This window comes from Xenopus laevis, chromosome 3L (assembly GCF_017654675.1).
Source record: "Xenopus laevis strain J_2021 chromosome 3L, Xenopus_laevis_v10.1, whole genome shotgun sequence".
NCBI classification, from domain to species: domain Eukaryota; kingdom Metazoa; phylum Chordata; class Amphibia; order Anura; family Pipidae; genus Xenopus; species Xenopus laevis.
The window spans coordinates 38,769,115-38,791,333 of record NC_054375.1 but is presented as its reverse complement, the minus strand read 5'-3'; the positions used below and the strand labels follow the sequence as shown (position 1 = coordinate 38,791,333).

General features: G+C 39.4%; 2 protein-coding genes across 3 annotated transcripts in view; one reads left to right on the top strand and one right to left on the bottom strand.

The window, feature by feature from the left end:
* kcnip1.L (Kv channel interacting protein 1 L homeolog) overlaps positions 1 to 22,219 on the top strand; it is a 183,562-nt gene that overhangs the window by 26,534 nt on the left and 134,809 nt on the right. The window lies entirely within an intron of this gene.
* Positions 393 to 14,176, bottom strand: kcnmb1.L (potassium channel subfamily M regulatory beta subunit 1 L homeolog). Of its 2 annotated transcripts, XM_041586148.1 has the most exons (5): positions 14,006 to 14,176; positions 6,672 to 6,748; positions 5,167 to 5,377; positions 2,927 to 3,122; positions 393 to 911 (listed from the first exon to the last, which is right to left on the bottom strand). In XM_041586148.1, the coding sequence occupies exons 3-5, from the start codon at positions 5,298 to 5,300 to the stop codon at positions 624 to 626; spliced, it is 618 nt and encodes a 205-aa protein (XP_041442082.1). In that variant the 5' UTR covers positions 5,301 to 5,377; positions 6,672 to 6,748; positions 14,006 to 14,176; the 3' UTR covers positions 393 to 623. The 2 variants fall into 2 exon arrangements, with proteins under 2 accessions (XP_041442082.1, XP_018107605.1); XM_018252116.2 differs by lacking the exon at positions 6,672 to 6,748.

Sequence of the window (22,219 nt, the reverse complement as noted above, 5' to 3'; positions counted from 1 at the left end):
ATTCTTAAAGGATAACTAAACCCCCCATTGTGATAAGTCCCCACTGGCTCCCCTCGGCTGGCCCCCTTCCCTTCTTCCCCCCTGAATTCTGAACCCTCTAGAAATAGCGACTGTAAGCGCAGCGGAGCTCACGGGCGCCATCTTTTTCTCTTCAGTAATGTTTGCGTCTTCTTCCTCCCCTTACGTCTCTTTTAACGCATACGCAGTTGTCGCCAACTGGTAGATTGCTCCAACTGCGCATACGCCAATACGCAGCTCACTTCAGGAAGATTATTGAAGAGAATAAGATGGCGCCTGTGAGCTCCGCTACGCTCACTCTGCATGTGCGGTTACTATTTCTAGAGGGGTCAGAATTCGGGGGTAAGACTGTGGAGGGGGAGGCAGGGAGGGGGGTCAGTGGGGACTTATCACAATGGGGGGTTTAGTTCTCCTTTAAATATTCGACCTTTGATAAATCAGCCCCTGAATGATTATATGAAATCAAGGCCAAACATCCATCCAGCTTTTTGCCGTTGGCTTGATTTTATGCATCTACTGTATATTACTGTATTTAAGTAAAAAAAAAAGTGGTATGTTTGTAGAGTAAACGTAAGTGCCCCTGAAATATTCAGAAAGAGAGCAAATTATCTAATAATGAGTTTGTTGCACTGCATAGACACCATGGCCAGATATTGACTTATCTTCACCATAATTACAATACAAATCCCAACGATGAACAGGGAAGCAGGCCAGAAGAAATACGAAAGTAACAGTTTCAAGCCAAATTTTCGTGACAAAATGATACTCTTCTGTCTTCGTTTTGGGTCGTAGAAACAAGTGAAAGGCTGGCTGTTCCTGAAGTTTTCATAAATGATATTGACGTGCATTTTTACTTCTGTGAAATTTTTGTCACATTTGGGTATGTATGAGCACTGCAATGATAGAACAGTGACAAATGATAAAGAAGAACTATTAATCGTTACATAGTTAAGTTACGTTGAAAATAGAGCGAAGTCCATCAAGTTCAGCCCAAACATACACACACTCACACCGACCCCTCGATACACTCAAATGAATTATATATACCAATATCTATATTTATTGTAGATTTTAGTATCACAATAACCTTTGATACTATGCTTGTCCCAGATAGGGTTGCCACCTGTCTGTTTTTAACCAGGACAGTGCGGTTATTTGAAGGGCTGCCTGGGTTTATACTTTCTGCCCGGTTTTCCAAATTAGAAAAAACAGGATTCCCCATGATTGACACGGTGATCGGCCAATCGGCGATCGCGCATCATAGCCCCGACATCACAGCCCACCCGCTCCATTTGATAGCTGTGGATGGGGACTTTTTTTTTGGGGGGGGGTTAGTTCTCCTTTAAGAAAAAAAAAAGTTTGCAAATAAAATAAAAACATAAAAGAGAAAAAAAAGCTGCCAGGTTTTAGTAGGAACATTTTTTAAAAAAAACACACAAACAAGATAAAGAACTCTCTTCTTTCATTGACTACACCAAATCCAAACCTCAAGGAGAAATTCATCTGCTTCAAAAAAGTTGGTGCAAAATATCTGAAACTGGAGTTTGTGAACATGTTAAATGATTTCGGGCTCCACTTTCATGGTTTGGTCAGATAAGTTTCAAGAAGAAAACTAACTTTACATAAACCTGTTAGGGCAAGGCCAGTCGTGGCGTTTTTACGTTGTGTTTTTAAAAAAGAAACGCCGGGCGTGAATACGCCTTTGAAACCACACGTGACCATCAACATGAGTTTTTCATGCGTTTTTCAGCACGTAGGATTCTTTTCCCAACATGCACTTCTCATTGTTCTGATTAAGAATTTGGACGCCATATTTAAAATACGCTGCGGATTTATGCAAAGTGTGGTTTCCAACTTGCAGATCCCATAGAGTCAATTGATTTGGTCTTTTCTTGACGTATTGGTGTTTCAGCTGAAAAATGCCAATACTGGCGTCCTGTGGCGGATTTCGGCTTTTCGGTAGTGCAGTTTATGCGTAATTACGCCTGGAGGAGCTTTTTTAAAAAACGCAGCGTAAAAACAAGATGAAGCAAGTGGATTTTTCTTAAAAATGGCTAAAAAGCAATAATAAAAAAATGTAAGTGCTCAAGAGAGCACTTTTGCTTGGTTAGTTAACTCTTACCAGCTTTAATTAAGCTTTAAAGATGCTAATAATAGGTTTCTTCAGGAACACAAAGATTATAAAAATATATTTACCAAATATATTATTGCTGTCATAGACCTTACTCCAGGCCTAGTGCATTTGGATGCAGGCTACCCTACATTCTATAGAATTCCCTGCATAAAGCCTAGCCCGTGTAGCAGCAGCAAGGCAGAAACCATGGAGAACTGTAAAGCATAACTTACAGAAGCAACACACACAAAAAAAGCAATATATAGGAAACTCGTAAAGAGCTAAATATTATTGCAACATGTACACTGGGTTTTTTGCAAACACAAATACCGGGGTTAATTTACTACTTTAATTACAGTGTGCGAAGTGTCATTTCAGACACATTTTGTCATGTTTTTTTTTTTTTTTACCCCAACACAGCTTCTTTCTCATAATTCCAGAATAATTGTGGCCATATGCAGATTTGTGCCTGCTGCATTTGCGTCTCACATGCAAGTTTTGATGACTTGTGTCATTTCTGGCACTCAGATTTTATATATCCGTTTTGCTTATGATTCTTTTGCGTATGAGTTCCTACTGACACAGCCCTCAGTGGGAACCCTGGAATTACTGCCACATTCAAGGTGCTGGGATTCAGGGTTCATCAATCAGGGCACTTGTGCATCAGAACAGATTGGGTAGGCGCAATGGCACAAATATGTACAAGGAGCGTGTTCGCAATTAGCTTTAATGAACAGCATCAATACACACCACTGGTATCGATTTACATTTACATGAAAAAAGAAATAAAAGTACCTGGTCATTCATCTCTGGAGTTTCCTCTGTGTGATATAACATGTATATATCCTGTGAGAAATTCACATTTACAAGCACTTCAAGGCAGGGGTAATATGAGCTCTTATCACACTCTGCATTCGTATTGTAAGTGCAGCTGACGTTATCTTTGAAGGATGAATTGGCCACTGTGCAAACTGATTCTTCAGTCCAGACGCTGTTAAAGATAGCATTATATTATACTGTATATAGGCTTTTCATATGACTAGGACAGGGTAACAAGCATGATGCAAAATGTTTAGAACTGTCAGGGAAATTCAGTTATCAGAGATCACTTGAGGTGAACAACAAAGCTTAATTGATGGATTCTGAACTCACAAAGAGTCAGAACCCCGATTTAAAGACTTGGGAATTGTTGACATGAGAATGAACGGGAGTAAAAGGGAGTTCCTGGTGGGAGAGCATATCTCTTCATAGCACAGAAAAACAAAAAACAGCTGTTATAACCAATCAGATGGCTCTGCCATCAAAGCCGGGTTACTACTAACCAAGGCTAGCTCAAGAACAGAATCCATCCAAGTTAGGGGGGATCATAGGAGAATCTACTGTACATGCACAGAGTTTTATTCTCTCTCCCTATTTTCAAGGTTCAGTTGTGCAAAGCCTGAAGAGGATTCATTTCCCATTAAAATACTAGACATAGTCGGTCAGGAAGTGACATTGCTCCGGCACTAGATCAAAGGGTAAGCAGAAAAAAACTTGCTATATCTCCAGGGGAGAGTTGGATGGATAATTTCCACACCTTAGCCAGGTACCCAGATTGCCCACCTGGTTAGGAAATCGTCTGCCCAAAACCAGATCTCTGTGCGGATATTGGGTACCAGACCCAATGCAGGACATTAAAAAATCGAATAAAATAAAAGATCTTATAAATTGCCTTGCATGCTGCCTCTTTGTCATTGTGGGGTCACATATTACACATGGGTAATCTCAAAAATTGACATATTGTAGAACAAAGTACATTTGTAAGTTGGAAAAGCAAATATTATCATTATATTGATTCACCAGTCTTTAGACAGTTTTTGGAGTTTTTTATTCACTTAGCAGATGCCCGTTTTGCAGCTGTCAGGCCATTACAATAACATAATAACTGTATGACCTTATGGTAATTGGTGCCTTATTCCTCAAGAGTTATCTAAAAAGAAACCAACCCCTATAGTACTTTTCTTCATTGCCATCTCTCACAGCATCTCAATATCTTCTCACGTATGGTAAACTTACGTTTTTGAAACTCAGTGAAAGTTCTGTCTACAAAATAATGCTGAGGAAGGGCAGAGTGTAAAATAAAAATGTGCTACATTCTATAATAAAGGGGCAGTTTAATAAAATATTTATAAAGGTTTGAAAAGAAAATTCCCTTTTTCGTGTTTTAGCACGAGTGGGAAAAAATGGATCTGTCAATGGATGCATTTCTTGTTCTTTCCTTTTCACGTGAAATACTTAAGTTTTGAGTTGCCAGAGTTTCTTATTGATTTTTTGTGGCTTGAAAAACTTTTGACCTTGGTCGATTGAGCTCAGAATTGCATGATTTGGAAACATAGAAAAGAATGGGTACTGCCTAATAAAAGTGACAGAACAATGCGGGAAGCAGGGAAATGAGCCAGATTGTTATATAGTTTTTTTTAAATATTAAAAAAAATGGTTTTAAAAAAAAGTGCTGTCCGGGTCAAAAATGTCTTCCTAGTTTTCCAACTGGGCAGGATTCCCTGAGATTGATGTGATGATCGGCCAATCGCTGATCGGCTGTAATCGGCCAGCCTCCGATACAATATATATATCAATTGCCAATTCCAGTCCCACTCAGTGCGTAAACTCAATGCACAATTTTTGCAACAAACATTAAATGAGATAATATTATGGTCATTGTTACCCAGGTGTTCAAGTGCTTCGCTGGGTTATTATTGATCTCTAGATCCAATAAAGAATCATTTCTGATTGGGTCAACATGAAATTGTTATGCAGCACATTTAAAAATGTGTTTCCAGTAGCAGTGCTGGCAGTATTTTTGCTCTAGTCAATATCCTGAATGATTAAAAAACCCCATTATTAAGACATGGCCCTTTACAGCTTTTTCTATTTGTATCAGGAGCGGAACCAAATGTTTTAGGATATAAGAGTGTTTATAGTTGCCTCACAGACAACAAGTATATGTAAGTATGTCTAAACATAATATTATCATATTGAAGGATAACATAATGTACCTCTTTAAATATTTTGGCACCACTGTGAATCCAAAAACAGAAGACATCATAACAGAGCAAGCCATCATTCCGATTCCCCAACAAAGGGCCCGTGTTTCACCTCGTTTCTGTACTGTGAATAGTTTCTTTTCCATCCTCGCTACATTTGTGATCCCCACTCCATGAATAATTTACTTGATTTTTTAAAAAAAAGGTGGCGTTTTCCATGAACCTGTAAAGTTGTTACAAATTAAGCATAAGTAAAAAGTTGAAATATGAACATACAACAGATATACTTAAATATAAACTTTTTCTCCCTTTTTTACAAATGATATGAATCATTTAATGGTGGTTTACATTGAATTGACTTACCTGCAATCAGGCATTGAACCTGGGTCTCCGGCGACCCCTTACTTTTTATGATGTCACATGTGGCATGTCATTGCACTGGAGCTCTTGCTGTAATACTTTTGGTTGTACAGTAAGTCATATAGCTTGATGTATGGATGTATGTATGTATGTATGGATCGATGCACATAAGCACACAGCAACCAAACACCCGAAGAAGAGGTTTAGCTGCTCATGATAGACTGTATGTGGTGAGGTCTGCGCTGTTATATGAGAGTCTATAGGGTAAGCAGCACCGGGTGCAGTGGATCCACACGTCCACTTTAAGTAGTGAATATAGGCAAGTTCAGGTGCGCTACTGTTCGCTATTAAATATGTTCCCAATCACCTAAAAAGAAAGCAGTATATAGTGTAGGATGTCAAATTTTCAATACTTGATGTATAAGTGCTTGAACTACTCACAATATTATAAGTCAGGTATAGGCACGTAACATCACTCTTTGTGGCTGGTGTCCGTACGCGATCACTAAGGAGCAAGGTACTGGTGTAGACTTTGCGGCAGTTCTATGGACAAAACTACTGCCAATAGTGAAGAAACGCCAGAACTACAGTCGTGGCCCTGCGGGCCGGAAAACTTACCGAGCAGTGATAGAGTAGAGCATTAAGGTAGAAGCGGAAATTCTCTCCCAAGTTCGCTGTTGTTCAGTAGGCTGTATATCAGAAATGCCTCATGCAGTAGCTGCCTTCACCGATCGCTACTGCATGAGGCATTTCTGATATACAGCCTACTGAACAACAGCGAACTTGGGAGAGAAATTCCGCTTCTACCTTAATGCTCTACTCTATCACCGCTCGGTAAGTTTTCATGGCCCGCAGGACCACGACTGTAGTTCCGGCGAGTCTTCACTATTGGAAGTATTTTTGTCCATAGAACTACCACAAAGTCTACACCAGTACCTTGCTCCTTAGCGATCGCGTACGGACACCAGCCCTGCAGGCTTGGTGTGCATACATGTGTTTTTGAGCAGCGGAAAGATAAGTAGATTTGTGGGGGCAGTGCGTGCACTGTGGGGGCGGAGCTGCAAGCGGTCTAGGGGGGCTTCAGATTTAAATCTGTCCTGCTCATTACTTTGAGGTTTTACTGGTGTATTTATATAGGCCTTTCTGATAAAGCTTACTTAGTTTTAGCCTTTGCTTCTCCTTTAAATCATTTTGTTGTTTATATCACTATTCCTCCAGGTACTCCACTTTCTTCCTGCAATTCAAAAACACATAAACATGATAATTGGTCCGGATAACATTTTCCCCGGTGTCTGTGCTGTGTGAACATGGTGGAAAACTCAGCAAGGGCAGGGACTTTCATATTAATAATAACAATTGTTGTGTCTACTGCAAGAGACTCGTTTCCCACGATAAAGTGCTCACTGTCCCGTGAAGTAAACAATTCTCAGATCCAAATATAATCACACTGCTGCATTTATTAGAGGTAATCATAAAAATGTTTCCTAATTAGAAAACGTTTCTTGTAAAGATGAAAGGACCGAAGTTTCAGTATATATTGAGCATGCACACATACAGGTATGGGACCGGTTATCTGGAATGCTTGGGACCTGAGGTTTTCCGGATAAAAGATCTTTCTGTAATTTGGATCTTCATACCTTAAGGGGGTATTTATCAAGGATCAAATTTCGAAGGTTTAAAACCCTCGAAATTCGACCAACGAATTGAAATCCCTCAACTTTGAATATTGAACAATCGAATAGAAATCGTTTGAACGATTAAATTGTTCGAATCAAACGATTCGATCGATATTCAGGGATCGATCTAAGCATTTCTATTCGACCAAAAAAAAAAACTCCCCATAAGCTAACATTGCACTTTGGTAGCTTTCATTTTTTTAAAGAGACAGTACTTCGATTATCGAATGGTCGAATAGTCGAACGATTTTTACTTCAAACCGTTCGAATCGAAGTCGAATGGTAAAATATAGCCTATTCGATGGTCAAAGTATCCAAAAATTTACTTCGAAATTCGAACTTTTTGACATTCGAGCCATTCACTCGAGCTTAGTAAATCTGCCCCTAAATCTACTAGAAAATCATATAAATAAACCCAATAGGCTGGTTTTGCCTCCAATCTATTGGAAATGGCCTTTTTGTAATTTGGAGCCCACCCCTGTATATTGCATTGTGGCAAAACGAAAAAAAAAAAATAATAAACCTTCCCCACAGCGTTTAGTACCGGTATGGGATCCCTTATCTGGAAACCTGTTCACTGGGAAGCTCCGAATTACAGGAAGACCATCTGCCATAAATTCCATTTTAAGCATTTTTTTTTTAACAATTTCCTTTTTCCTTTGTAATAATAAACCAGTACCTTGTACTTGATTGTAACTAAAATATATAATATTATATTGTGTTTATATAATGTTTGAATGATTTTTAGCACGCTCAAGGTTGATGACCCAAATTAAGGAAAGATCCCTTATCTGGAAAATCCCAGGTGCCATACCTGTAGTTGTAAGTCTGAAGCAATTGGAAATTTTCATCATTCATCTAAGAAGCTTTTATGTGAGTAGTTGTAAGGGCCCGAAGGCGCAGTTGGAGTGCGGACCAAGGAGGAGGCAGGTAGTCAGCGAGTTCGTGGTACAAAGGGATCAGGCAGAAGAATAGTCGAGGTACAGGCAAAGGGTTCAATCCAGGCAGCAAAGGGTCAATCCGAATAACAGGCAAGGTAGGTACACAAGAAATCAGTCAATAATATAACACCCAGGAATCACGAAGATGAACCTATACTTTGGCAATGTTTGCAATGTCCAGGGGGTTTAAATAGGCAAGTTTTGGCGCCAAGATTTAGAACGCGATGACGTCATGACGCTGACGCCGGCGTCAAGACGCTAACGTCATGACGCCGACGCACATTCTGACACCGGCGACCAATCGGAGAGCGAGAGGCAGCCGACGTCATCACACAGGGACCAGCAGGATCCACATTGGGAAGGAAGGAGTCGCCATCTTGGACGCCGTCGCCATCTTGGACGCCATGGCCATCACGAGGGTGAGAAACTTCAGTTTCCATTACAGTAGTAGAGGATTCCCTCCAAAAAAAACCTCGAACATCATGAAGGCTATTAACATCTTGAAATGGATCAAGGGACCTCTGCCATTGACTCCTACATGACCTTGACGGGATTAGATGGTGTATTTTCAGATTCAAGCTATTTCCAGGGTTGGGGTATAATAAATCTAAAAGTATTTTAGTATTTAAAAAAAAAACTAGAAAAATTCAGGGTTTTTTTTAACCTGAAAATCCATTTTAAACAAAAAAATAAACTTGAAAAATGCAACTTGAACCTTAATAAATCTGCCCCCTAAAGCTGGCCATAGATGTTGAGATTTTTAAAAGATCCGATCGTCATCGTGAGACCACGATTATTTTCGAAATGATCGTACGAATTTACCATCAGCTAAAAAGACCATTTGCCAGGAAAACAAAGAGGAGCTGCCTGCTTGTCCCTGCAAACATAGATAGATTTCACTGGGACCGATAAAGATTTTTTGACCTTGCCTGATCAATTTCCTGACAGATGTCGGCCGAAAAATCGTAAGATGTACAATCGTTCGAATCGCACTAACCGCACGATAATTTAGAAGGATTGGTCTGATTGCGCTGAAATCGGTCGTTCGGCAAGAAAAATCTTTGCATCTATGGGGACCTTAAGGGTGGGGACCTACTGGGAGATTAGTTGCCCAGCGACAAATCTCCTCCACTGTGGGTGACTAATCTCCCCGTTCTGCCTTCCCGCAGACAAGTATATGAATCGCCGTCGGGACTGCTTCGGATTTTCTAAGTTGCCCGAAGTTGCCTCACGAATCGCTGAGGCAACTTCGGGCGACTTTGGAAATCCCAAGCGATCCCACGGGTGATTCGTTTCCTTGCTGGTGGGAAGGCAGTGCGGGATGATTGGTCGTCTGCAGCAGAGGAGAGTTTTTCGCTACTAATCTACCACTTATCGCCCTGTCTGCCACCACCTTTAAGTGGTCCTTAGTGAGCCCTGGGTGTAAGACCTTTTTCCTGAATGTTATCAGTAATCTGATCTGGTTCATTGTTTGCCCAGTAGGTGGCGGTGTTTGAAAATATAAAAGGGAGCACACACTCCTGAATCCCAACTGGCGGGAGGTGGGTAAAGGACAGGGTCTAAACCGGTGACAGCAGTTAGAAGTGTGGTGTTATAGTCAATCTAGGAGCAAAAGTTGAATGTTGTGACCAAGATACTGCCTTGTTCAATAATGAAGTTCTGGCCTGTGAAGCAACAAGGTAATAGTTGGCAGTTGCAGGTAGTTGCACACAGGTGCTGGCCTGCTGGGCACACTATTAGCAAGTCACACTACAAACTACACTTCTCTAGCACACCCAAGGGTGGGATACATACAAATACTAGTCGAGACTGGAGATGTTATTTGTTGTGAAAGCCCCTGAGGAAGGTCACTAGGATGGGATCGAAACGTTGAAATTTCTTTTGTTTTTCTATTAAAATCAGTTACTCTGACTGAGCCTGTTGAGTGCGGTATTTTTTTTGCTATTTTGTACACATTTTACCTGTATATACTGTATATATATATATATATATATATATATATATATATATATATATATATATATATATATATATATATATATATATATATATAATCACACATTATATATATATATATATGATCATCTGATAAATAAGTATAGCCAAAAGGCTTACACTACTGTTTTTGCTATTATCAATAATAATAAAAAAAATATCATTCTTTCATTCCAAATAATCTAGTACAAATATTTCGGGATTCTATTTGTTCTGAAACGCTAAAACCTTTTTCATTATTGGCAGGCGAAGAACTTTGCAAAAGTAATCCTCACAAACACAAATGTGGGAATGAGACTTGCTTTCTGGCTAGATTTCTTATGAAAAAATACCTTGCTAAATGCCAAGAAACAAACATACAGGATGTATATACAAGAAAAAAGCTAGACTGGCAAAAGGGAACAAGCTGGTTTAGCTTATTGGACAAAAAATGTTAAATTAACTTTTTAAAAAAAGAAACCTCTAAAGCCCAAACAGGTAATTGGGAACTGTTAAATGCACAATCTTACTTGAAATGAACTACTCAAATTACTGGACAGAGAATACATTAACAATGACTATGCAACAAATACAAACTGCTTTATGAGGTGTTATAAAGCTTAACTTATATAACATTTCTACCACAACCTGGAAGGATACATATAAAATAAGGATAAATGTCCTACATTGCTAGCCTAGAAGTCAAGTCTTACCTGTTCAATGTATAGGTATATTTCCATTAGTAGTTATGGGCGAATTTATTCGCCAGGCGCGAATTCGCTGCGAATTCCCGCGATTCGCTGCCACCGAAGCAAAAATTCGCCAGCAAAAATTAGCCGCCGTCAAAAAAAAAATGACCGCCGGCATCAAAAACGGACGCCGCCATTTCGCAAATTTGTTGCTGTTTCGCGAATTTCAGGGGCAATTCGCAAATTTTTCGACGAAACGCCCCAAATTCGCCCATCACTACCCATTAGTAGTTTATAGCATAGCATTGATTCTCCAGTAGATTCATGTTACTTATACTGAATAGAAATCAATTCAGTTTCACTTCACAATGACCTCAGATGTCTGCTTACACCCCAATATTATAACTAAAAGAAAACATTTGTTGATTCAAAAATAAAATTTTCAATTGTAGAATGAATTATTTGCAATGTACACTGTGTAACTAAGTAATAAAAATGATAAAGAATTCCTTTAATGATGCTTCTATATTTTTTATTTTGTTCTAAATAGTATACAGATCCTTGTTGGGGCCCTCTCCTATTCTTTCCGTTTTTGACTTCCAAACCATTGACTGGTTGCTGTAAAAAGTGGTATAAATAAATGGTGAATTAGTAATGTTATATATTTTCTTTTACGTCACCAGGCCACTGTATCTGAATCTGCAGAGTGTCAATGATAGGAAATCCAAGCAGGCTGTCACAAGCAGTAGTAGCGTCTGTATCCATCAACCCACAGTGCAGTCACAGGAGAGAACCTCCTTTTCCTCTTCTAAACTTACCTGTAGTGATGGGCGAATTTGTCCCGTTTCGAATTTTGCGAATTTCCAGCGAAATTCGCAAAAAGGGGGAAAAAATAAATAGGCGCCTAAATGTAAAAAATATTTTCACTTTGAAGTGTTACTAGTCCTTGAAGAGGGTTGTTCACCTTTCAGTTAAAGGAACAGTAAACCCCAAAGAATGAAATTTTTTTAAAGTATTGAAAATATAATGTAGGGTTGGCCTGCACTGGTAAAATTGATCTGTTTGCTTCAGAAACACTACTACGTTCATATAAACAAGCTGCTGTGTAGCAATGGTGGAAATTGAAAAAAGGCTATATGGCACAGGTTAAATAGTGGATAACAGATAACATTATGTTCTACAGAGCTTATCTGTTATCTACTGTATAACCTGAACCTTTTCTTCTTTGAATGGCTGCCCCCATTGCTACACACACAGCAGTTTAATTGTATAAACAATAGTAGTGTTTCTAAAGGTTTACCAGTGCAGGGTACACTGTATTACATTTTAATTACTTTAAAACACTTTAATTTTTTGATGTGAATGTTCCTTTAACTTTTAGTATGATGTTGAGAGAGGAGAGACTCTGAGACAACTTGCAATTGATTTTCAGTTTTGATTATTTGTTGGTTATTTAGCTTTGTATTCAGCAGCTCTCCAGTTTTCAAATTCAGTAATTTGGTTGCAATAGGGTCCAAATCACCCTAGCAATCATGCATTGATTTGAATAAGAGACTGGAATATGAATAGAAAGAGGATTAATAAAAAGTACCAATAACAATACATTTGTAGCCTTACAGAGCATTTGTTTTTAGATGGGGTCAATGACCCCTATTTGAAAGCTGGAAAGAGTCAGAAGAATGCAAATACTTTTTATAAATATATAAAAAAAAAAAAATGAAGAAGACCAGTTGAAAAGTTGCCTAAATGGGCCACTCTACAACATACTAAAAGTTAACTTAAAGGGGAAGTAAAGTCTAAAATAGCATAAGGCTAGAAATGCTGTATTTTGTATACTAAACATAAACTTCAACTTACTGCACCACAAGCCTAATCAAACAAATGATTTATGCTTTCAAAGTTGGCCACAAGGGGTCACCATCTTGTAAGTTTGTTAAACATCTTTGCACGACCAAGACTGTGCACATGCTCAGTGTGGTCTGGGCTGCTTAGGGATCATCATAAATGATCAAAACAGCACAAGTCAAATATTATATGCCAGAAACTGATACAGCAAGACTGATTAATAACCAGAATATGCAGACTGCACTGGCTCCTTTGTTGTCATATAATCTAATGTAGATTTTTCAGTTTTTGTATTGTTTAATACAAACATTCTCCAACTCTGCAGAACCAGTGGCTGCAGCAAAATAATCCTCCAAATTGAATCCCAGTTTATCAGTTTAAATCTGTCTCTGTGATCTTTATCCCTGCAGCTGGAGTTGGAAACATTAAAGGGGATATAAAGGCAAAATTAAAATCCAATACAAATCTCTACACAGTCACCAACTGCTCTACAGAGAAACAAACAAAGCTGCTTGAGTTCTGCATGGCTGGGAAGTAAGACAGAGGTTCCCCCTGCTGGATGAAGGGAGAATTTCACTGCATACAGTCAGGTTTCTTATAAAAACGGTACACATTTTTTAATTAAAGTATATTGGAGATAGGTTTCTTTTTCATTAAAGAACGTAAAAGTGGGATTTTATTTTTTGCCTTTACATGCCCTTAAAGGTGAACCACCTCTTTAACATAAAAAAATCATGTAATTCACAGCAATAGGAGTGATTTACTCCTCATAGTATGATGAATTCCCCATGCAGAATACTCCAAACTTTACATTGTTCAGCTACAGCAATGATATACAGTAAACAGTTGTTTATACACATCACCTTACACCGTTTAATATAAAATATATGAAGACTTCTGTATATGTTCATATATTTAATCACACAGGGTTACAGGTCAAACATGACATCACATTGCTAAGCAACAATAGACCCTCCCTGCATTAATTAACATCCACTCGAACAATCTCTGTCTGTTGTTTTCCAACACTTATTTGGAAAGTAATACTGTAGGTGTTGAAGAGCTATAACGTTTTTTTCTACTGTATATGTGTAAGATACTCTATACAGAGAATTTCAAGATAATGCAGGAAAATTTGTTTTATATTTTCACATAGAATACAAAATAATCTAGAACCACTCCGTTATCAACACAAACTCAAAATATGAAACAGTTTTAATAAACAGGCAGTGGATAGGTAACACATACAAATGACATGAAAAAGGCTGACATAACAAAGCAACCCTTTTAAAAACCATATTAAGTCAGCCAAATGTTTGGTTTTTTAATTTAAAATAAAAGATAACAAAGAGGAAATCATACTTACAGACAGCACAATGGGTGATCGTATGTCGTCTTTAAATATCCCTTTCACCTTTGATAATGAATGAACTTCGCCTTCTTATCCAGCAACGGAGCCCAGCAAAATCTAAAGTATAGTGTTATGGGCTTTCTTTGTGCGGTTCATCTCATCACAAGGCTTTTAATCATCCTTTACCCTTAAATGGTAAGGTATGAACTTAGCGAAGGCCCTTAAACTGCCTTGTAAATAAATTAACTGAATCTGGCAGTTAAAAAGACTGTCTAAATATTTACTGACCGTACACTGACTCTCTAATGGAACTCCGATTATATTGTTTTTTATATATTAGTGCCAACCTTTTTACTGGTGATTTATAGGAGATAAGGCAAGCAGCTTCCTAAAATAAAAGGAGTAGCTAATTGTGTCGTTTACAATATTGTGTTTTTGCCTTATCCCAGCATCATCAAAATAATAATATCATTTTTTAAAAAATACATTTTACTTCTTCAGTCTTTTCAGTAAAATTGTCATTTTGATTTACAAGTATTGAAATGTTACAAAAAAGCAGCCAGATTTTATTTCAAATGAGGTTGCACCAATACGTTTGTACATTTAGGGGCCGATTCACTAACTTCGAGTGAAGGATTCGAAGGTAAAAAACTTTGAATTTCAAAGTTTTTTTTGGGCTACTTCGACCATCGAATGGGCTACTTCGACCTTCGACTACGACTTTGAATCGAAGGATTCAAAGTAAAAATCGTTCGACTATTCGACCATTCGATAGTCGAAGTACTGTCTCTTTTAAAAAAACTTCGACCCCCTAGTTCGCCACCTAAAAGTTACCGAAGTCAATGTTAGCCTATGGGGAAGGTCCCCATAGGCTTGGGTAACTTTTTTTGATCGAAGGATATTCCTTCGATCGTTGGATTAAAATCCTTCGAATCGTTCGATTGGAAGGATTTTATCGTTCGATCGAAGGAATTATCCTTCGATCGTTCGATCGAACTATCTGCACTAAATCCTTTTCGACTTCGATATTCGAAGTCGAAGGATTTTAATTCCTAGTTGAATATCGAGGGTTAATTAACCCTCGATATTCGACCCTTAGTGAATCGGCCCCTAAGTCTTAAGTTTGCAGCTAAGGAAAGCAGGACCCCAAGAGCACAAGTGGAGAGGAGAGAAAGGCTGGAGGAGCCAACAGGTTCTGACTCCTGCTTTTATAAGCTCAGGTGTTGACATCAGAGTTAAGATACGTAGCCTTTTGAACGGCTTTTCTTAACAGGCTGTGTTGATTGCAGTGAAAACAGACTTTTACAGATCATTTAAAAGTAGAACGTGGTAGATAACTTGCCGAAGTGATCCTTTGGTTGCTTATAAATCATGTATGTCCTTGGTGTGATTTTACATGGTTAATGCACCTGTGGGTGTGCCTAAGAGTGTGACTTGCTACACACTTTGGCTAGTGGGCAACTCGAAGCAAGGTGTAATGTTCACATAGCTGTTCTTACTTAAGTGGATCCCTGGTTGATGTTTGAACACAGGCCACCCAATGACAGGCAAACAATCACTCAGTATCACAATTCGGAAGCAGTAGAGTCGACACGCATTCATCTCGATTAGTGGAAAACATATATACTTCAAAATGTCTCAGAAAAGGTCCATCACAAGGGGGTAGAATAACCTTGGTGATCCTTTCCCTGGCACGAGTGACCCGACAGTGGTGTCTTGCACCCTGCCCACTTCCTCGCCTTTGAGCTCACCCTCTCTCCTGTCTTGCTCCTCATCATTTTCCCTGCTCCTGACCTACTCATGTCTCTGTGGTGGCAGCCTCCTTACCACAAGGGTACTAACCTCACTGACCATCTTGTTGGAGCATGTAGCTCCTCACTAAATAATCTATTGCTGTATTTTGCTCCTAGATCCACAGATCTATTATCACTAAACTAAGCTTTCCCTAACCAGGCCTGACACCTAAGAACCCTAATGCATGCATGCACTCCTATTTATATTACCCCTTGTATATTCCACCTAATGGGCAAACACTGAATTGCCATGAAATCAATTTTTATCCTGGAAAGGAAAATAATCACCCAGGGCTCATTAAAGACCACCTTTGTTGTCCAAACTAAGGGGAAACTGCTTGAGGAAAAATTGTCTAACCGTCAGGGCTTCTACAAAGTCCTCCCCTCTACATGACGTGCAAGTTAGAAAGTGGCAGATGATTCAGGCTGAAACCCTTCCCTTACCAGACTGCCCAAATACAGCATCAGGCTTTTAATTCGTTTTTATATCTAAGGGTCTCTAGAGTTTTAGCTGTGCATGTAGTCTCATCAGTATATATGATGTTTCTCCTTCTCCACCAATCATAAATCCTTGATCTGCATCCTACATTCTTGCTTCTCTCATATGTTCAGCATTCAAGTTTAATAATATAGTAAAGTATGCAGCCTTGTCGAATTCCTTTGTCTAGATTAATTGTTATTAATAAATAATTGATGCTTGTTATTGACTCCCTGTTGGCTCACAAATGGAAGCAACTGTCAAGTAAGCATAATATTAGGCTATACTAAGTAATGTGATCATAATATGCTGTCTTGGTAATCAGTTTCCTATGGCAGCCTGCCATATAATGACTTTATATATTTTGATGTGGCTGTACAGATATATTACAGTGTTGTGTGATGCTATTGCAGCTAATATCCAAAGAGTGGAATATTTCACTTAATAGCTTAACAGAAATACTGCTAATATATTTATACAACCATTTTGCTGCCAGTAAGGCTAACCTGGGGACCCTCCCAGAAAGTACACACAGGTATAAATGTCTCTCCAAAGAGGTTCTTAATAAAAACAGGCCCCTTTTGAAACTCCAGTTGGCCAATATTATAGGGCAAGGTTCAGAACTTGCAGAAATTGGAGATCTCGTACATTGGCAGTGCTGCCTTCTCAAAATATACCTTTCTTTTAACACATACTGTTTATGCACATCAGAGTCTAAAAAACTTGCAACTCTTGCAACACTCTTGCTCCCTTGTAACACTCATGGTGGGGTGATAAGCTTGCCAATACTCTCACTATAGTAACTTACTCAGAGGCATCTTTATCATCTTGGCACTCGAGGGCCCGTGCCAAGGGCAACAGCTTTACAAGGGCTGGCAATGGATGCCTATATGTTAAATAAAACGATTTTGCAGAAAAAAAACCTCTTATACTGCCAACTGATACTTTCCTACAAAATTCGCCAGCAGAGGTGGGGTTAGTGGGTACCTTGTGCATCTTGTGGATGGAGGTGATGTGTCATGACATTACTTCTGCTGACATGATTGCGTATGCGGGTGCGCAGCCCTGGGCTTACTTTTAGATGCAGTGTCGGACTGGCCCCCCGGGATGCCAGGAAAACTCCCGGTGGGCCAAAGTGTCAGTGGGCCCTCATGCTGCTAAACATATGGCCTATTTCATGGCCATTCCCTATTATATGAGAACAAAGAGGCTAAATAGATGGAATAATAGATTATAGTATGTAAAGAAAACAAACTAGGAGAAAAAAGGTTGATTGAGGAGATGAATATTAGTACTGAGAGTGGGCCCCTGGTCTAAGGTTTTATGGTGGGCCCCTGGTCTAAGGTTTTTGGGTGGGCCCCTGGTGTCCCAGTCCGACACTGACTAGGTGTTTGGAAGGGCAGTTTCCACAACAGTAATAACTCATAAAAGTGACTTTAATCCCATCTTGGGTGTTTGGTAGTTTGGGTGTATTCTGATTCATCCCCCTGGTCAGGTGAGTTTATCAGGGGCACTTTTTTTCTGTCTAGGTAAACAGACTTCGGCATATGACTTTGGTATATTGGTGGTTTTCTCCTTCCATGGCCAGAAATATACCTTGAGATTGCTCCCAGTGAAATGTTCTTATGATGTCATTTTCAGCCAGGGAAGCAGAGGGGTAACTTGAATTATGTGGGTGGCCACCAGAATACCACCACATACAGTACATTATGATAGCACCACCTTCCAGCATACACACTTCCCTTGTGAAAACCGGTAACATTGCCTTGCCATTCTCTCCAACATCTGTGAACTGCATAGCAGTCAGAAGTGTCCAGTAGTTTCACATTAGAGCATGCCAAAAAGCCCTCTCAAGGAACTCTAATTATTCTGCTCTTTTGATGTAGAGATCACAGTTGTACTCGCTGCACCAGCAATGCACCTCGGATAAATAAGCTTTGGGTGGTATAGGGTCCCTCAACTCAGGAAGGATTTTGGTCAGGACCAGGGCTGAAACTAGGGGTAGGCAGAAGAGGCATGTGCCTAGAGTGAAGTGGTGGGGGCATCAGAAACCTCTTCTGTTGCCTACCCATGGTCCGGATACAGAATTCACCATGTCACTGCAGAGTCATCTTCAGGCATCTGAAAGGTTTTGCCTGTTGAAATATTTAAATTGATATTTAAGGCAAGAAAAAGAAACAAGTGTGGCATAGACTGTGCAACAGAATGTAGCTTAACTAAGGCAGAGAATCTTGTACTTCTCCTTTAACCATTCAGTTCTAGATTGATTTAGGCAATTCATGTGTACATTTCCAGACTATTTTTGAACATTTTGTGATCTGTCTCTTCTGGTCATTACCTTGAAAACTGTGTATTATTCTACCACATGTCCCCCAATGGCTCCAAATGCCAAATGATTTGTTTTGTGGTTTCCTTTCATGTACAGAGAGTAAAGCACTCTGCAAATACACTACCACAGCCACACCAGAAATAAACATAATACAGACTACAAATCTTAAAATGCCTGTAAGAGTAAGATAACCTCAGAAAAGTCATACATATGAGTATTGTACACTTTTAACTAATTTAAAATAGGTTATGTCTTTCTTCCTCAACCAAGCAACCTGCAAAGCTCTGCTCAATTTAGATTTTTCTTCACTCTAGGGTTTTCTTCAATTTGGATTTTTCTGAAAATTTGCTGTTGTCCTGGGCCCCTGTGCTTATTGCCCAGGGGCGCGATGAGATAAGAGCAAAGGAAAAGCTTTAAAGCCAGTCATATGTTCCCCAGAAGCACTACAGCTTATAGAATATATGATTATATGGTCATCTCATTTACAGATCACAAATTCTCTGATCTGCACCACTGAAAATGATTTTAATGTTATACACAGTAAACAAATATTTGTACATTCAGGCCTTGTGTAAACAATCATTTGAATGAAATGGGTGCTTAAATGTTTTGGATGTTAATTAACTGCTTTCTCAGACATGCTTTAATAGATAATAACAGCTGCATGATTACTTTGAAGATTTTGTTTTGATTTAATGTCTCAAAAATTACTGTAAAATGAGCAGCTGAAATCTTTTGGTTCATGCTGCCACCCTGTGGACAAAAAGGCTCATTCTGGTTCTTGTGGAACAACATTTTTTTTAGCAATATATAGAATCTGATGCATATAAAAGTGAAGGACAGTAGATAAATAGAAATGACTTCAGCACAAATAAGTTACATATATTTATTTATAAAAACTGATTTCAGGAAAGTCGCTGGAGATTTAACTGTTTGTTGGCTCTCTGATCCAGCATTTCATTAACAATTTGACTTCTGGACATGTGTTATCTATAATGGCAAGAAATAACAATATGCACTGGTTTAACAGACCAGAATACAGATGGCAACATGTCACTAAGCTGCACTGGCAGGGTCCTGAAGTGTTAAATGAGATGTTCACCTTTAAGTTAACATTTAGTATGTTATATTTAGTTTCTCATTCAAACCATAGCCAGGTTGCTAGGATAAATTGCAGCCTAGCAACAGATAGCTGCAGCCATTTCACACTGGAGAGCTGCCAAACAAAAAGGCTAAATCATTAGAAACAAAAACTGCAAAATAAAAAAATACCAGTTGTAAATAGTCTTAGAATACGAATGACTACATTATACTAAATATGTGATTAAAGTGAACCACCCCTTTAATGGAAGTATAGTAAAAAAAGAAACATTTGTTCTAGTTACAAAAGTAAATAAATTTTATTTATATCAGGTTATGACCCTGTCCATGCCCTTCATCTGTTCCCACTGGCCCTACCACTAGGGTTACTACCTGTCCGGATTTCACCCGGATATCCCAGTCTTCAGAACAGGAATCCCTCCTTGCCTGTTTTCAAAAGAAAAAAAAAGGTGGCAACCCTACCATCCATCACCCTCACCCACAGGCCTCCAGCCCCCCCCTATCTAGCACAAGATGCAAAAGGTAAAAGCAGTGTCAGATTAACGAGATATGAGGCCCCTAGGCTTCTTTCTAGGCTACTGCTGGGTTTGGCTGCATGCAGATCCACGCTCTCTACACTCAGGGTCAGAATGGGCTTGTGGGACACCAGGAAAGAACCCTGTGGGCCCTGGCCAGCTCTCCATGGACACTTAAGACAGTGTCCTACTCACTGAACTCCCCATGTCTTGATTGTGGCAACATAAAGAGAAAAGAATTTACCTGCTGTAGGTGGAAAAGGCTGGCAGAGTGGGGTTGTGGCTGGAGTGGGGGGCCAGTGGGGTGGTGGAAGGGGGCCCGGGGGTATGTGTGCAATGACGGACCCTCCCAGTCCAACACTGTCTATGCCAGATTGGGTTCGGCACATACGATTGGCTCTGCAGGCATCTGGGCGCACACACATATTTGCCTGAGCGATTTTCCCAGCCGATGCGCCCAACTGGACCCAACAGTGCAAATAAAATGAATTATTACATGAAAAGAAAATATAAATAATAACTGAAAAAAAGCTAGATGGGCCCCTCTTGCTGCTGGCTGAAATGGAAGTCACGCAATGGGGATTATGAGTCTGCTGCCTGCAATTAAGCCACTGCCTTCATGCCCTGAGACCTCTGCTCCCCCTTGCTGGTGTGTGGGTTGCTACAGTAGGTAACCTGGTTGGGAGGTTTTAAATCAACATGGATCAAGAAGAATTCATATAATTGTTATGAGTTCTATGGGTATTTGAAGCAGGGGGACAGATTACTGGGTGGGGCTCCAAAGGCCAGCAGTCATGAATGATATCACCCAAGCCACACATAGGACAATATGCAGGTCATGAAGGCGTGGCATGGAGGCATGTTTTCTCACCAGCAATTCACATACTGTTGGTGGGAAGGAAACTAGGGGCCTCTTGTGATCCGTGGTAGCAAAGATTTACAGCGTGCCTTTGCCCTTAGGGATGCTGTAAGAGATTAGGCAATTTATTGTGTGTCAGTGAGGAATTGCTGTAGGAAGCAGCTGTGGCAGAAAAGGGCAGTAAGAAATATAGCGGAAGATAAAATAGTTTGGGACCTGGGGAAAATAAGGGTGAAAGGCGCATAGGTGATAAGGAGAAACAAAAATCAGAGCCTAAGACTGTAGGATTAGTATATGTAAATGTTGGAACTGGTAGAAGTATAAAAAGGACCAGGAAGGCTAGGGAATTTTCCAGTTTGTGAGACCCTCTGATGGCTATAGTCATTAACTTTCACCTCTTCAATGGTACTTTTAAAATTCACCAGGCTGGGTATCCTTCTCTTTTTTTTTTAAGGTGGCCATACACAGGCAGATTTAAGTTGTTTATTCAGGTCCTTTAAACTGATTTTGGCCCTCCAACAGACCTCCCGACTGATATCTGGCCAAATATCAGGCAGATGTTGATCTGGCCGGCCAGCTCATTAATGCAGTTCTCATTCCAACATTTAATATCCCCCTTCAATGTAATGCAATTGTTTGGCGACCTCGCCATACGAGCGAACATTACCATGTATGACCACCTTTAATCTCATCATCGTGGTGGATCAAATAGAGTCTCTAATAGCCACCTTCAATGCCTCACATAATCATCACAAAAAGCTGTGCAAAATTAAAAGAGGAGCACCAGCAGGATACTAGACTAGCTTACAAAGTGGCACATTGGGGAGTTTTGACTTTGCCTTTTTAAATTTATATTTACTATTGCAAGAATCTCTAGGTTAAATGGAGAAGCTTTAGTTATTGATGAATAAAAGCAGAGAGGCATGCTCCCATAGTGTAAATTTCAACAAAATAAAAAAGGCTGCAGAATATGTTAGCAAATTGTAAATGTTATCATCATTATCAATAATAATAATAACAATAATAATAATAATAATAATGGGACAAAGGAAATAGAAGATATTTGAAACCAAGTAAAGAAAGGCAAATAAAAGAAGGCTACTGTACAAAATACTACTAAATGAGAAAGAGGCTCAGACTTGTAAACAGAAAAG

Bases quoted from the DNA above. Each gene is read 5' to 3' on its own strand.
- kcnmb1.L (XM_041586148.1), bottom strand. From the start codon at position 5,300: ATGGAAAAGAAACTATTCACAGTACAGAAACGAGGTGAAACACGGGCC. The intron at 3,123-5,166 runs GTACATTATGTT...TATCTTTAACAG, and splicing joins GTGCCAAAATATTTAAAGAG to CGTCTGGACTGAAGAATCAG. The intron at 912-2,926 runs GTACTTTTATTT...CTATCATTGCAG, and splicing joins CTCCAGAGATGAATGACCAG to TGCTCATACATACCCAAATG.